Source organism: Branchiostoma belcheri, unplaced genomic scaffold (genome assembly GCF_001625305.1).
Source record: "Branchiostoma belcheri isolate BF01 breed outbred unplaced genomic scaffold, Haploidv18h27 scaffold63, whole genome shotgun sequence".
Taxonomy (NCBI): Eukaryota; Metazoa; Chordata; class Leptocardii; order Amphioxiformes; family Branchiostomatidae; genus Branchiostoma; species Branchiostoma belcheri.
In genome coordinates, this window is record NW_017804276.1 from 1,118,311 (window position 1) to 1,135,810 (window position 17,500).

General features: G+C 43.4%; 1 protein-coding gene and 1 pseudogene across 4 annotated transcripts in view; one reads left to right on the forward strand and one right to left on the reverse strand.

Moving 5' to 3' along the window:
* Positions 1-2,765: 2,765 nt before the first annotated feature.
* Positions 2,766-4,339, forward strand: LOC109483199 (annotated as a pseudogene).
* Positions 4,340-5,953: 1,614 nt separating this feature from the next.
* LOC109483273 (cysteine proteinase 1-like) overlaps positions 5,954-17,500 on the reverse strand; it is a 17,995-nt gene continuing 6,448 nt past the window's right edge. The window contains exons 8-12 of one of the 4 annotated variants that reach the window (XM_019786268.1): positions 17,162-17,228; positions 16,650-16,862; positions 13,841-13,973; positions 8,782-8,965; positions 6,275-6,302 (exon numbers count right to left, since the gene is read on the reverse strand). In XM_019786268.1, the coding sequence (XP_019641827.1) occupies positions 8,784-8,965; positions 13,841-13,973; positions 16,650-16,862; positions 17,162-17,228 (595 nt within the window). In that variant the 3' untranslated portion in view covers positions 6,275-6,302; positions 8,782-8,783. Of the gene's footprint in view, positions 6,303-7,705; positions 8,966-11,193; positions 11,526-13,840; positions 13,974-16,649; positions 16,863-17,161; positions 17,229-17,500 lie in introns of those variants that run through there. The other 3 variants (XM_019786269.1, XM_019786267.1, XM_019786265.1) reach the window with 3 other exon arrangements.

The window sequence follows — 17,500 nt, forward strand, 5'->3', positions numbered from 1 at the left end:
AGCAACTGACAGGCTTTATCACACCATATTCACCGAGAAAGGGCGGGCCATTAACGCTATTATCATATAGCTTACACGATAGCCTATCCAAACTGATGCAGTAAGTGACACAATGTACAATTTACCCGTTGCACATGCTGAATAGAACATAGTTCCATCTGGAGTCACTTGAGGTCACTGGGTAGAGTTCACGTTCTATGTCTTCTATCTGGGTCACAGGCAGGGAAGAGGTGTTCTTATGGGAGTCACCCGAGGTCATTGGAACACAACTCAAGTTATTTTTGGATTTTTTAGAACTAGAGCCGTGTTCTATTGGGTCACCTGAGGTCATATGCGGGTGATTATTGGGTTTGTTTAATGTATGGATTGGGATGAATAAATACCCAATTTTGACTCTATTTGTGACGTTACGGCGTCATAAGGAATGTGGAATGGAGCCTTCTGATTGGTCAACGTCACCCGGCTATATGATAATATGCGATAAAATTAATATTCCATTGTCATCGTCATAAAAGAGCGATATCCGCAGCAGCCGCCGTTGGAGCCTGCCGTCGAGGCTATGGTAACCTTGACGTCACGTAAATGTAGAGATAGAAAAACGGGAGAATTTCAACGCCTGACGCGCGCTGACGCCGTCAGGGACAATGCATGCACGGGAAGATTCTTCGCCTTGTACGAGGAATTACCCCTCAACAATATAGCTTCTTTCTGCTTTTGTCCTCCTCAACGGCGTTGAAGCATAATGCTTTTTACACGTCAAGTAGCTACAAATGCGATGTGGCCTCGCTACGTCCACCTAAACGGCGTTTAAGCATGATGCTTTTTACACGACAAGTAGCTACTAATGCGATGTGGCTTCGCTAAGCTGAAAGAAGGAAAGGCCTTTATTGTAATTACGTAAGTTTATGCTTAGTAACAACAAAGCTTAGTACAAACAACAAAGCTTAGTACAGGTCTATGTTTAAAATGTCCAAAGCATTTAAGTAAGTTTCTATGTAATGTACAGTCAACAACAAAATGACACTTATCCTCAATTTTATCTGAATTACAATATTAGCAAATTCTTTGCTACGCACATCTGTTCACGTCTACTCTAGACTTCTTCTTCTTGGGTTAGGCCACACCGATTTAATTTTATGGATGACATCCTCTGAAAACCCCCAAACTAGTGCGCGCGGGCGAAAAAAAAAAAATTCCGGCCAAAAATAAAAATGCTACTGAACCACAGGAATACAAAGCTGGTATTGTGAATTACCGACAGTACATAGTGACGTATACGACAAGCCGGCACATGCTGGCTTTTTGTGGCATTTATGAATCGGTACTATACTTATGTACTGAGTTCTTTAGTCGTGGAGCTTCGAATTCGATAGCTTGGGTGCTCGGCACCGTTTTGTCGCTGACTAGCATGGACTACCCAGGCTTAGAGCCAGGCCAGAGCCTCGATGGAAGTGATCTTCTTTTTTTTTTTGAGGGCGACAGGCGAGAATCAATGCGCGCGCGGATGTCATCCATAAAATTAAGTCGGTGTGGCCTTATTAAGCGTGTGTAGGTTTCACACATGACGCTCCTTACCTTTAATAGGGCAGGCTGTCTTCGGGGCTCTAATAGTTTCCTCCCGCTCAGTACAACAGGCCTCCCGTTGTTACTCAGTTTGGCACGATCGTGGTGGGCCTTTGCTATCTTTAAACCAGCGTTTGGCGGTTAGTATAAGGCTGTAACAGAGGGGAAACTTTATATCACAAAACCTATCCCTCAGAAAGCAGTAAATAGTGTCTTTTAAGGGATATGAATTTTGACGTTTTCCATGGAGGATGCCGGACCCCTTACTGTGCACGTGGTCACGTGTTCCGTACTCCGTACACTGCTTGCGCCACGAAAAGTTGGTTTTCTGCCCCCCCCCCCAAGCTGTGAAACTTTGAACTTTATACATTCCAACTAACCCGGCAGAAGTGACATGATTTTATGGTGACCTTCTGAAATACGCTGATGAGGTTACGACATAAAATTAGACAGTGCTAATGCTGAAGAACAAGCTAGTCCAATTATGAAATAGTCTGGAGTTTTCAGTTGTAACACTGAGACAAACCTGTAGCCTCTACCAGGCTACGGAAAGCGGCCGAGAGGAGTAGGAATTGGCCATATAGAGAGATAACATGCAAGGGAACTTGGTCCGCTAGAGAGTACAATTTGCCAAAGCCTGGTAGAGGCTATTTGATTTGCTATCATTAATGGAACCTTCGATTCAATGAAGTCTTCTATGCTCCAAATAACTATCATTCAATCATTTTAGCGTCGAAAACTCCATTGACGATGGCAAATCAAATCTCAGGGTCAAGAGATAAAAACACTTGATTCGTTTTTTAAGGTAGTGAATAGCGTTGTTGATTTCAACCCTCACAGAGTTCGCTTGCGCTGCGTCTGTATACAGATAAATACGTGACTGTGGGCGTACGCGAATAAACCTCATTAACTGTCCGACAGGCGTCCTTTTGTGATTCAACACCACAGGCATTCTCGTCTGGTTTGGCAATTCAGTCTTCACGTGATTGTTGTCATGGCAACGCTAGCTGCAGGGTGTGTAAAACTGGTACTGACGTAACGATCACGTACAATCTTCAGTGCGCAGATGCGGTTGATATATATAGGTTATCGGCAGTTGGTATACTTAGTATACTAGTAGTTACCTTCCGTGAAGGTGGAAAAACTCCAATTTAGCGTTTCTTACGAGAGGCAATATACTTGTCTTCAGTAAGCATCGGAAAATGAACGGCAGCACGGGGAACCTCACCGGAGGAAACTCCACGGTGTTCGAGAGTTTCGTGCCGTGTTTTCTCTGGCACTTGGAGAACAAGTTTGAGTACGACCTGGCCGTAGCTGCGTGCTCTCATCTCCCCGATCTGATTCTGGACGAGAACAAGAAAGTCGGGATCGCCTCCGCCGCTGTCGGGACAGTCGCTCTCCTCATGAACCTCGTGGTTTTGTCCGGAGTGCTGAAAAACCATCAACTCTCTAAACCCATGTTCATGTTTGTGGCAAACCTGGCTGTAGCGGACTGCGTGGCCGGTTTGTTCTCGTTCTTCTTCTGCGCCTGCTTACAGTTGGAACTGACTCGACCGTGGGCAATGATGGGCTTGTACTGCGCCTTCTTTTTGGTGTTGGTCTCATCAGCAGTCGGCGTGGTCCTCCTGTCCGGGGACCGTTATCTGGCCATCCTCCACCCGATATTCTACCAGACCCGCATGTCTGGGCGACACGTTGCCGTGAGTTTGGGGATCGCGTGGCCAGCTTGTGCGCTTGTCTGCTTGTCTCCTCTCATGGGGTGGAACTGCATCGATATGGACACCGAAACCTGCATGACGATGCCGCCCGTAGGTTACGTGATTCTGATCAACACCATCTTGTTCATGGCCGTAGTGACAGTGGTCTTGGTCAACGTCAGAATCTTCATCGAAGTGAAGCAGCGATTCTCCAGACTGGGTCCCCCCGAGAACCCTCGAGACGATCTGCCCGCCGACCGCCGCAGGGACAGCGAGTCGCGGCCAGACAGCGCCAGCAGCTCCAAACCGTGTGGAAGATGCAGGTGACCGTTGTCATCATCGCAGCGGTGTTCATCATCTTCTGGCTGCCCATTTGTGTCGGGGGTGTGCGGCACCTTTTGTGCTTCGCAAGAGAAGACTGTGAGATAGAGGCAAGGCCATTCTGGGGGTTGCTGATCGCGCTCTGTAATTCGGCGATCAACCCGGTCATCTACGCACTCAGGATCAAGAAGATTCGGGAAGCCGTGCATCGCAGGGCGCGACGACTCGCCACCGCGGTTCGGGAAAAGTTGGGGTGGTCATCGAACCAAGTGGTGAACATTCAGATTGTTGGAGGTCCAGGGAGAATGGTCGCAGCTGCTGCTGGACCAAGTACGGACAGTCGGACTGACCAGCCGCCTAAATGGGCAGTCAGCCGAAGAGCGGCAGAGAATCCTAGAAACGCACTGAGATCAAGCCGTGATGTGGATGCGGGGACAATGGACGCTGTTGCTGGACCGAGTACGGACAGTCAGACTGACCAGCCGCCTAAATGGGCGTTCAGTCGAAGAAAGGGTCCCAGAAACGCACCGAGATCAAACCGCGTTGGAGTTGCGGGGTCAATGCCAATGGACGCTATTGCTGGACCGAGTACGGACAGTAGGGCTGACCAGCCGCCTAAATGGGCGGTCAGTCGAAGAAAGGGTCCCAGAAACGAACCGAGCTCCAGCCGCCCAGATGTGTTCTTCGTGGCCTCCTCAAGGTCGGTGAAGATTCCTGGACTGATTGAAATCTCCAGCAGCGGGGAAGACACCGACTGAGCAAGGTGAGAAATGTCTTAAAGATTTGAGTGGACAGAGGTTTTAAGAAGTGATGGGTCATGTATCTACATGTCTTCGTCTTCCTAGTGTCTGTCAAATAATTATTAAACTCATAAAACGCTAAATGAGGACAATTCGCATGAGTTTGGAATAACTATTTTTTGTTGGATGGATGGAGATACAAAATACTTCATACCCTGAGACAGAAATATTATTGAAAGTTTATTTGTTATTTTACCCTCTGTTTTTCTTACAATGTATACGTGTCATCATTTTGTAGACCTTTTGAAATTTTTATGCTGTATGTGATGTCATTGAAATGTATTTGCTACCCTGGAAATCTGTTAATGACATGGGGACAAACAACACGACTGAAAGATAGACCCTCATAGCTGTTACCGTCAGACTTTGTTTCCACAAAACTCTGTGACTAGGCCACACCAATTTAATTTCTTGGTTAGCGGATTCGCCGCTTCATTATTTTCTGATTTGCATTAAAAAAAATTCAGAATCAACTGTAAAATGCTCATATTTTTGCCCTGAACAGTTGAAAACAGTCCTTTTCTTCCTACTTGTTACAGTTATTCCATCTTTCAATGCAGTGGTATCATTAAAAGTCCAAAATTCATTGTTTACATTTTGAACCAGCCTGGTGTGTTGACTTCATGGCTCCTACAGTACTATTTTGGGCCATAATAGGATGCCTAGGCCTGTTTTAATTTTTTTATTTTCGCTCGCCCGCTCCATTATTTTTCTAGAAAAATCCGTTAACTAAGAAATTAAATTGGTGTGGCCCTACCGTGAGTGAACAAATCGCTTCTCTATGTATTCGCTCTGTTAGGATATTCACTAGACCGATCCTGCCGTCCATCATAATTAATGACAGCATGGTGATTAGACATTCGACCAATGCGTCCGTCAAATATTTGCATGTTTTTGCTTTGCGTTCCCAGGTTTTGGCAGAGATTCGCTTGGTATGAGACTGACGTCTCCGTGTTTTATTCGTGTTTCAATAGACCGGGCAAACTGTAATTAAAAGGTTGCGCAGCTGCTCTGAGAAGTATTTCACTCGTAGATTGATTTGTATCATGTTGTTCCTCGACCACATTCTTGTAGGACTTTGCATTTAACAAGGACATTATGTCCTTGCATTTAAAAAATGTGTATCAAGTGATGGTTTTCATGGGGGTGAAATCACGCTCCTGCCCATCAGCTACCTGTTACTCTGTCGAGTGACCGTTTCTCTCAGGGAATAATTGGGAAGAAACATAACTATATACTGCTATAAAGAATACCCCTTCAAAGTTTACAAAAAATCGTTACTGTCATGTCATAAATAAGACGCAAATTTGAGGATATGACAGTACCTATGGGGGGAAATCACGGCAAATATTACTGAAATTGGCAGAGAGAAACCCTGGGTGTACTCTAGTCGATTATAAAGAAAACCCTAGTACCGTTTTGTTTTTAATCAGTCACGGCGAGAGGTGTAGCAATTCCACTTACACAACGCCAGTGATGCGGACAGACGGACGCGCCACTTTCGGTACCAGAAACGTACCCGAAAGTAAGCTAATAAGGCTCGAGTCAAAAAGAAATTTTCCCCAAAAAATACTTCTTACACTGTTCAGTCATCATGTTAGTATTTAATGTCATCCGTATACGTAGCAGATTATCGTATTGCGAACTCAAACTGATACTCAGACCCTTGAAACCTTTTCCTTACTTTTCCTACCGCGCACTACCACGGAGAAAAGACCCATGCCTGTGGTTGTGCACCCTTAAGTTTTCTGGAGAATGGCAGTGGCTACTTGTGTGTTGATGCCGCACATCCCGACCCCCCGCTTGATGTAGAAGTAGCCGTCCATTCCCCACTTCTTCCCCCAGGAGTTCTTGATGATCCAATAGGGCTTCTTCTCTCCGAATATGGTCTTCTCCACGCCCCAGCCAGTCAGCAACACAGCTAAACAGAGCAGAGTGAGAAAAAAGAAGTCAAAACTTTGTTCCTTTGGCCCCTGTGCCACACAGGACCACAGGTCCGCTGGTAGTGGTGTGTGTTTAACTCCAATACTCGCATTGTGCATTTGCCGAGTGATATCTGTTTGAACCCAGCTATATTTAAAACTACAAGAAATCATAGAATTTGTTCTGTTTACCTTCAGTTTTTGTGTTTGTGTTAAACAGAGTAATAGGAGCAGAGTGATAAGTTAAAATCTTTCTCACTAATCTCAGGGTTCTGGTGCGGCCTAGGCTGGGCATCCGAGATGTACAGTGCGTTCTGGCGTGTGACAGTCTGTTTGGATCCAACTACGAGTACATGTATATTCAAAACTACAAGAAATCATAGAATTTGTTCTGCTACCTTCAGTTTTTGTGGTACTTGATAGCATGACGAAAATAAATTTTGATAGCACGACGAAAATAAAATGGAAGTAACAGAAACAACTTCAGCATCCATAGGACGAAGCATCCTCATCAAATCTAAGATGAAAACAGGATGCCTATTCTCTTTTTGAGGAGAGTCTGAATTCTATAGATCCACATGAGGTGTAACTAGCTATCAGGGTTGATGACGAAAGGAAGCCGTCAGGGACCACAGGTTGGTAGCCAAACACTAATAAACAGGATGTCGGCTTCATCATAGAGCATGAATACCACTAGGGTTTAACATGGAGCCGTTTGTTTCCAGAAGTAACTGAATTAGTTCTCTCTCCAGGTGCCTCCTTAGAACCGCGCCCCACACAATGACAGGAAATTAAGAGTTCCATCTCCTGTATCTTCCAAGGCAGTAATTTCAGTAGTGGAGACTTTGAAATGAAACAGTTATTCCTTGCTGGAGTTTGAGTATTGTTCGTGCGTGCATTAAATAGTGGTTAGCGACCCTGCCTCTGGACCAAGAGATTGGGAGTTCAAATCCCGGCTGTTGTCGCTCACCGAACATGCATGCTGCTGTAAAGGCTCTCAGTCCATAATACGACAGGGCGTTAAGTTGTGATTCACTGACACTGTTCAAGGTAAATCATGTATGAAACATTTTAGTGGACAGAAGTATAAATGGGTGATAGGTTAATTATATTCATGGCTTCTTCTTCCTAATGTCTGTAAAATAATTATGAAACTCATCAAACGCTAAATGAGGACAATTCGCATGAGTTTGGAATATTAACAGGAATGATTATTATACACATTTTCTGTTACATAGATGGAGATCAGAAATACTTCATACCTTCAGACACAAAGATTATTGAAAGTTGTATTTGTTATTTTACCATCTGTTTGTTAGAATGTTATCGTTCGTAGACCTGTTTAAAACATAATTTTTATTTTCATGCTGTATGTGATATTATTGAAATATATGTGCTACCTTGGAAATCTTTAAATGACATGGAAACAGATCACACCACTGGAAGATGGTTGTTACCGTCAGATATTGGTTGTTTCCACATAGAAAACGCTGCAACTAGTGTGGGTGGATGAAACTCTTTCATACGTATGCGTTCTGCCTGAACATTTAATAGACAGATCTTGACGCCCATCACAATTAATTACAGCATGGTGATTAGACATTCTACCAATGAGTCCGTCAAATATTTGCATGTTTTTGCTTTGCGTTCCCAGGTTTTGGCAGAGATTCGCTTGGTATGAGACTGACGTCTCCGTGTTTTATTCGTGTTTCAATAGACCGGGCAAACTGTAATTAAAAGGTTGCGCAGCTGCTCTGAGAAGTATTTCACTCGTAGATTGATTTGTATCATGCTGTTCCTCGACATCACATTCTTGTAGGACTTTGCATTTAACAAGGACATTATGTCCGTGCATTTAAAAAACGTGTATCAAGTGATGGTTTTCATGGGGGGGGGGTGAAATCACCCTCCTGCTCATCAGCAACCTGTTACTCTGTCAAGTGACCGTTTCTCTCAGGGAATAATTTGGAAGAAACATAACTATATACTGCTATAAAGAATATCCCTTAAAAGTTCACAAAAAATCGTTACTGTCATGTCATAAATAAGACGCAAATTTGAGGATATGACAATACCTACGGGGGGAAATCACGGCAAATATTACTGAAATTGGCAGAGAGAAAACCTTGAGTGTACTCTAGTCGATTATAAAGAAATCAGCCACGGCGAGAGGTGTAGCAATTCCACTTACCATGGAGGTAGAACCTCCATGCACTTACACAACGCCAGTGATGGACAAACGGACGCGCCACGTTCAGCACAGAAACGTACCCGAAAGTAAGCTAAGGCTCGAGTCAAAAAGCAATTTTCACAAAAAATACTTCTTACACTGTTCAGTCATCATGTTAGTATTTAATGTCATCCGTATTTGCAGCAGATTATCGTATTGCGAATTCAAACTCAGACCCTTGAAACCCTTTTCCTTACTTTTCCTACCGCGCACTACCGCGGAAAAGACCCATGCCTGTGGTTGTGTACCGTTAAGTTTTCTGGAGAATGGCAGTGGCTACTTGTGTGTTGATGCCGCACATCCCGACCCCCCGCTTGATGTAGAAGTAGCCGTCCATTCCCCACTTCTTCCCCCAGGAGTTCTTGATGATCCAGTAGGGCTTCTTTTCTCCGAATATGGTCTTCTCCACGCCCCAGCCAGTCAGCAAAACAGCTAAACATGGGGATGAGAAAGAAGTCAAAACTTTGTTTCTTTGGCCCCTGTGCTACACAGGACCACAGGTCCGCTGGTAGTGGTGTGTGTCTAACCCCAATACCCCCAGAAGAACAGCTACACGGAGTAATAAGAGCAGAGTGATAAGTTAAAATCTTTCTCACTAATCTCAGGGTTCTGGTGCGGCCTAGGCTGGGCATCCGAGATGTACAATGCATTCTGGCGTGTGATCGGTCTGTTTGGATCCAACTAAATGTACATTGAAAAACTACAAGAAATCATAGAATTTGTTCTGCTACATTCAGTTTTTGTGCTATTTCAAATTTTGATAGCATGACGAAAATAAAGTTTGATAGCACGACGAAAATAAAATGGAAGTAACAGAAACAACTTCAGCATCCATAGGAGGAAGCATCCTCCACAAATCTAAGATGTAAACAGGATGTCTATTTTCTCTGAGGAGAGTCTAAATTCTATAGATCCACATGAGGTGTAACTAGCTATCAGGGTTGATGACGAAAGGAAGCCGTCAGGGACCACAGGTTGGTAGCCAGACACTAATAAACAGGATGTCGGGTTCATCATAGAGCATGAATACCACCAGGTTTTAACATGGAGCCGTTTGTTTCCAGAAGTAACTGAATTAGTTCTCTCTCCAGGTGCCTCCTTAGAACCGCGCCCCACACAATGACAGGAAATTAAGAGTTCCATCTCCTGTATCTTCCAAGGCAGTAATTTCAGTAGTGGAGACTTTGAAATGAAACAGTTATTCCTTGCTGGAGTTTGAGTATTGTTCGTGCGTGCATTAAATAGTGGTTAGCGACCCTGCCTCTGGACCAAGAGATTGGGAGTTCAAATCCCGGCTGTTGTCGCTCACCGAACATGCATGCTGCTGTAAAGGCTCTCAGTCCATAATACGACAGGGCGTTAAGTTGTGATTCGCTGTTCAAGGTAAATCATGTATGAAACATTTTAGTGGACAGAAGTATAAATGGGTGATAGGTTGATTATATTTATGGCTTCTTCTTCCTAATGTCTGTAAAATAATTATGAAACTCATCAAACGCTAAATGAGGACAATTCGCATGAGTTTGGAAGATTAACAGGAATGATTATTATACATATTTTCTGTTACATAGATGGAGATCAGAAATACTTCATACCTTCAGACACAAAGATTATTGAAAGTTGTATTTGTTATTTTACCATCTGTTTGTTAGAATGTTATCGTTCGTAGACCTGTTTAAAACATAATTTTTATTTTCATGCTGTATGTGATATTATTGAAATATATGTGCTACCTTGGAAATCTTTAAATGACATGGAAACAGATCACACGACTGGAAGATGGTTGTTACCGTCAGATATTGGTTGTTTCCACAAAACGCTGCGACTGGCGTGCTGGGTGGATGAAACTCTTTCATATGTATGCGTTCTGCCTGAACATTTAATAGACAGATCTTGACGCCCATCACAATAAATGACAGCATGGTGATTAGACATTCTACCAATAAGTCCGTCAAATATTTGCATGTTTTTGCTTTGCGTTCCCAGGTTTTGGCAGAGATTCGCTTGGTATGAGGCTGACGTCTCCGTGTTTTATTCGTGTTTCAATAGACCGGGCAAACTGTAATTAAAAGGTTGCGCAGCTGCTCTGAGAAGTATTTCACTCGTAGATTGATTTGTATCATGCTGTTCCTCGACCACATTCTTGTAGGACTTTGCATTTAACAAGGACATTATGTCCTTGCATTTAAAAAACGTGTATCAAGTGATGGTTTTCATGGGGGGGGGGGGTGAAATCACGCTCCTGCTCATCAGCTACCTGTTACTCTGTTGAGTGACCGTTTCTCTCAGGGAATAATTTGGAAGAAACATAACTATATACTGCTATAAAGAATATCCCTTCAAAGTTCACAAAAAATCGTTACTGTCATGTCATAAATAAGACGCAAATTTGAGAATATGACAATACCTATGGGGGGGGGGGATCACGGTAAATATTACTGAAATTGACAGAAAGAAACCCTGGGTGTACTCTAGTCGATTATAAAGACAGCCCTAGTACGGTTATGTTTTTAATCAGTCACGGCGAGAGGTGTAGCAATTCCACTTACACAACGCCAGTGATGCGGACAGACGGACGCGCCACTTTCGGTACCAGAAACGTACCCGAAAGTAAGCTAATAAGGCTCGAGTCAAAAAGAAATTTTCCCCCAAAAATACTTCTTACACTGTTCAGTCATCATGTTAGTATTTAATGTCATCCGTATACGTAGCAGATTATCGTATTGCGAACTCAAACTCAGACCCTTGAAACCCTTTCCTTACTTTTCCTACCACCGTCGGGAAAAGACCTGGCCTGTGGTTATGCACCGTTAAGTTTTCTGGAGAATGGCAGTGGCTACTTGTGTGTTGATGCCGCACATCCCGACCCCCCGCTTGATGTAGAAGTAGCCGTCCATTCCCCACTTCTTCCCCCAGGAGTTCTTGATGATCCAGTAGGGCTTCTTTTCTCCGAATATGGTCTTCTCCACGCCCCAGCCAGTCAGCAACACAGCTAAACAGAGCAGAGTGAGAAAAAAGAAAAAAGTTGTTTCTTTGGCCCCTGTGCCACACAGGACCACAGGTCCGCTGGTAGTGGTGTGTGTTTAACTCCAATACTCGCACAATGTGTTTTGCCTGTTTACCTTCAGTTTTTGTGCTACTTCAGATTTTGATAGCATGACGAAAATAAAATGGCAGTAAAAGAAACAACTTCAGGCATCCATTGGACGAAGCATCCGAGTGTTCAACTCCCATACTCTCGTGCACGAGAGCTGGAATAAAAATAGAACAAGACCTGCGTGTACGTGTTTCATGTTACATGAAACGGGTAGCTGGATGCCAGTAGCCTGGGGGCCAGTCTTTTTAGCTCTAGTACGCTTAGTCAGACGCTGGGAAGTCACGGGACCTCAGAAAGTGCGAAATAGAACGAAATGGAAGGGAAAAAAAAACATGTAACATGAAGTTTTAAATATAAACGTGAGCAGTAAATAAATAATCTAACGTGTTTAATTTCTAAAACCTATTCGATACTACTAATTTTTTGTGTTTGTACGTATGTGTGGCTAATTTCTTCCCCGAAAATGGGGTCGCCGCATGCAAAAGATCCACCACTGCTTACCAACGTTGAACGATATGATATTCTAAATAAACTGCGGCGATTTGCAGGAAATCACGACATGGGAAACAGATTCTGAAGCAAGTGCTAGAATAAAGAAATTGACGGTAACATTACATTTTCAGAATTCACAAAGAGTGCATTAGGCAAGCGTTATTTTATACCAAGTCTTTAAAAGCTCTTTGTTTATGCATGTACAAGAAATAAATCATGTCAGCTTATTTACTTATTTATCTATCACTTTCTTCTCTATTCAAACTTTTTTAAAAGTTCCTTGCCTTATATTTCGCCATCTACATGTATTTCATTTAATTTCATTGACACAATTGTACAGATTTCTTTTTCTTTTTTCCTTTCATTTCGCTCCATTTCGTTCCATTTCCTATTTTCTGTACAGCGCTTCCGAGCAACATACCTGACGTACATGTATTTAAAGTAAACCATATCCGAGCATCCACGTAGCCGTAGGGGGATACAGACATCCTGATTAAATGATCCAGTGGAATATGGCCACAGGTATCCACTGATCAGATCAAAACACTCTTGGTTCACATTGCTTCAGGGGCAGACCAGCTTATTGTGGTTGTCACAGCGTTAATGTGATCAAAAGGCACTGACGTGAATTCTGAGTTAAAAGGAAATTGACAATTCAAAATGGACCTTTCATGTATTTCCCTCCAATTTTTCTCCAATTATGTCAGTTATTACGAGCTCATTTGACACACTGCCATCCTGTCGCCTGGGCTAGTCATTGCAAAAAATGAATATTATAATCATAAGCCTTGACTATCACACCAGATGAATGCTATACATGTACATCTTCACTACTCTTTTTCTGTTTGTCTCTCTTGCTCATCTTCGCCGTCAAAGCCTTTGTTAGCCCTAAAAATCACCAAAAATTAAAAACAAATTAACTTAAAAAATTTTTTTCCCAAAAACTGGTTCCTGTAGTACAAATGTATTTCCTTCTTACAACACCTCATAAAATTCCACTGATCCAAACTGCCTGCAAGTCTTTTGAATTTGCCAATAAACGTAGAATATGTTGCTAAATTGTATGATTTTTACAGATCAGACTTGCCAACATGTAATGCAATGCGAGAAGCCATTCATCTTATTCAAAGGTGTCTCAAATTTCACGTTTTTATCCTTACCAAACTGAAGATACAGCTGATTTACTTTGTCACTTCTACTCAAACTGATCAAAGCTTTTTTTTAGGCATGACATGCCTTAGAGGCATCCGGTGCAATTTCAACTTTAAAAATGTACGTGTAGTAAGTTGAATCAACCTTATCCCAAAGCATACTGATAGGCAAAATTGTGATGTCACTGACGGAAAACTGTTGCTTGTTTTGTATCATAGGCTGGTTCTGGCTATTTATGGGCGGTACCAAAAAATAAAGGGACTCCTCGTGTAGCTTGTTTCAGCGCTATTTCAAACGCTTCAAGTATGAAAAGTTGACGAAAATGCGTTAAGAAATGGATGTAAGTGTCAATATCAGACAAATTTCCTCACCCAGAATATTTTTATTTTAGCGGCCTGAAATTGCGGGTGCGGTAAACTGTACTTTCTAGCGGACCGACTCCCTCGGCATGGTATCTCAATTTGGCGACTTTCTACTCTTTCCAACCGAAGCCTGGTAGAGGCTAGCACGAGTAAAAAGTCTGGCATCCATCTATATTTCTTGTTTATGAAATATCTAGTCCTTACCATGGTCCAGGCTTTTCGGGTCGCAGAAGTGCGGCTCGAACACCCCCCTGTGGTAGAACTGCAGCAGGGCGGCGTTCAGCGCCACGGACAGCGGCCCGATCTCCATCAGCTGCCCCGCTATCGTCGTCTCGTTCTACGGGCAAGGAATGCATTGTGACAATCAGAGGCAGGCAGAACTAAAGGCCGAACGGAAATTCAAGTGTAGAACCTTTGGCCAGGGGTGAGGGATAGTTGTCAGGGTTGCCGTGTCATGTCATACATATGAACGTAGTGTTATCTGACCCCCTAAATACAGGAATAAAAGAGTTACTGGCTGTGACTTTGCAGATTGTATTCTTGTTACAACGGTTCTGGTTCTATTTTGGTCAGATTTGAGCAAATGTTTATACCTTTTATTCTAACTGGACTGGTCTGGTAGAGACTAGACCATGACCAGGTCGCTAAAAGATGTTTCTGCTAAACAAAAGAACTTTTGTCGCAGAGTAACTGCAGTGCAAGTGGACCGTTAAACTTTCTGACTTGGGACTTATGGCAAGATTAATTTTGAATTTGACGTCTGCCATTTGAGCGATCTGATTGGCCGAATACTGGCGTCGTCATGGACATAGATTCCGAGTTGTCTCCAGCTCTTTGGAAGGTTCTCAGTATTCTCCAAGCAGAGGTTGTGGGGGAATGATCGTTAGCTTTTTATATATGGCCGTTTTCAATTTGTCGCTACCCTCACCACCGTCGGTGGCCGGCAAACTTCTCTGGCTAATGGATACTGCCTGGCCAATTTGATACTGTCTTTTTGCCACCTAAAGGGATCTGCTTGGAGATTAGGCCATGTTGATTTGATTATATGGATGACATCCTCCGGGAGCCCCAAAACTGATGCGCGCGTGCGAATAAAAAAAAGTTTTGCTAAAAAAAAGTTATTTTCATTATGAAATCTACGTGGTCATGAGGGTTGAGCAAATGGCACAGAATATGGTTTGGCGAATAATCTAGTCTTCAAGTTCATTTCTTTACAATTTCGTCTTTTTTCGTTTGATTTTGGCATTCTACGACATTGGTATAGTTTTTATTAATTTTTTGTAACTTATGGTATATTTTTGCTCATTTTGCAACTGTTTTGTACGATTTACAGTATGGTTGAAAACTTTTTTTTGTTTTGGAAACGGCCGAAAATTCATGCGCGCGCGGATGTCATCCATTATAATCAAATCAACATGGCCTTAGGTTGTCAGGGGAAAACACCCATCAACACCCCCGATTGACAGCGCACCAGTGCGTGGGCACGTAGCATCTCAAATCAAGTCCAAACACTGGCAAAATCCAAACCCGGGAGCGGATCCCCCACTGTTCCTTGACGCTAAAGCTAGGCTTTCTTGAAAGAGCGTACCATAAGATGATTGACACGCGCGCGCACAGTGTTTTCATTCCCGCTGTTTCAAGGACGCGGTTTCCAACTAACGGGAATAACAACGCGCAGGTGGCCCGGGTCTCCGCCTCCAGACTCCACGTGTCGTGACACGCTCGTCCCCAGCGTCCGCGGAGAAGCCATAGGTATATATAGATCGTGGCTTAGAATAATGTCAGCTCAGGCTATGGAAAATAAACTTTCTTTAATGATATCTGTCGGTTTTGTTACGTTTTTTGTCATTTTAGAGGATTATGATAACCTCCTCGGTGGTAGTTGCGTGCGCGCTCACGATTTTAATTTCGGCGATCTGCTACACTGCTTGGTACTATCAGGGCCTATCAGGGTACTATCGGGGACAAAATATTGTCACAGTGGTAATGCATTAAACGAAACGGAGCTTCACAAATTACCTTATTTGGTGACTCTGTGAGACGGACGCTCGCCTCCGTAAGCCCGCAGCAGCTAATATTATGTCTGACATCCACGTAAGCATTGAATTCGAAAGATCAAGAAATTTCATCCACCCTCCTTTGTCTAGTCCTAACGTTATGACCGACGCAAGTGTCAGTGTCACAAATTTCTAGGAGGGACGGCTTTTTGTCCCTTGGGCAGTGACAACATGGTAACATTGTACAACAGAATCTCGTTTACAACTGTTTTAAGAAGTGAAATGTAAACGACAATTCTGTAATTAATGGTAGTTGCAGTGTTTGGTTTTCTTTTAATGCCCACGATCATAAAAATGATCATTCTGGCTGGCTCATTTTCATCTGAGTGAAGAATTCGTGTAAAGTGCCTTTCCCAGGTGACAAGGTAGGGTTCGAACCCGGGACCTCCTGGTTCCGAGCCGAACACGCTACCGCCACGCCACGGCCCCACACGACCCTCCAGTGTAGTTCTGTTTCTCTGACTGTTCAGGAACACTACGACATTTAGCCCACATGGACTAAAACTTACAAATTAAGATCATACATTCATTGTATTAGGAATGTAAATCGTAATTTTCGTGCATCTTGTTTGTTTGTTTCGCATAACCGGTAAACCGCCTTTAGGCGTAACACACCAGTTTTGTACATGTAAGTACAAGCTGCATATGACCGGACTGAAAGGTTTGAACCACTCACACCGGGAAGGTCCCCTACTCTTTTCGATAAGTGCGGTGGGTTCTTTAACGTGCGTGGGGTGTGGCTCTCCCCAAACACGGGATCTCCATTTAACGTCCTATCCGCGGGACGTCCCTAACCGAAGCTAGGTACTCATTTCCACGTGAAGTGAAGTGAGGAAAGTAGTGTAAAGTGCCTTTCCCAAGGGCACAAGATCGGTGACATGGGTAGGATTCGAACCCGGGATCTCTTGGTCCTGAGCCGAACACACTACCACTACGCCACACGACCCCGATCGTACCTGGTCAATAGCCTTCCAGTCCGTGACCTGTAGTCCCGGAATGAACCTGGACTTGTCGAGTCTGAAGCCGCAGCTCTCCGTTTCGTTACAGTAGCTGACGGCAGGACCGCACATGCTGGCGTTATAGGCGGGGGCGGGGCAGGGGAAGCAGGTGCCCTTCTTCCCTCCCAGCCCGCTACAGTACGGGTAGTCCTCCTCCTTCTCTATACCTCCCTGTACGGGAACGTACGAGATGGTTAAGGTCTTGTCACACATTCATAGCGTTCACACTAGCTTAGCCTCCTTTGCAGGCGTTCCGGGAGTGGTAGGTGTTTTTTTTTTTATTTTCAACTTGTTTGAGTTTCTGCTGGGTTCTTTTACGTGTAAAGTTTTGATACAGTGAAGCATACACAACAATTACCTTACCTCTTAGGCATTGCGCCCTAGCATGATTCAAAGAGGAGATTAACATGAAATTCTCAATTTTCCATTCAACAATTTTCCATCACAAAAAAATTACAAAATAAACTTACCACACGCTTAATGTACTGAAAGGCAAGATAGGGCCAACCTCCGAACACCCCACAGTCAGCATTGCCGCTGGAAGAGAATTCATATTCTAACGCAAGAAAGGCAAGCTGTTTGATGTTGTTCAAATACACATATTAGTATTATTTTGGTTAGCATGTTGTCCAATTCAAAACGTATTGCAGATCTTATGACAGATCAAATACACGTATGTTAGTTTTGCTGATGTTCAGTACCAAGGACAGACACAGGCCTTGTTTTTGGTTAGCATGTTGTCCAATTCAAAACGTATTGCAGATCTTATGACAGATCAAATACACGTATGTTAGTTTTGCTGATGTTCA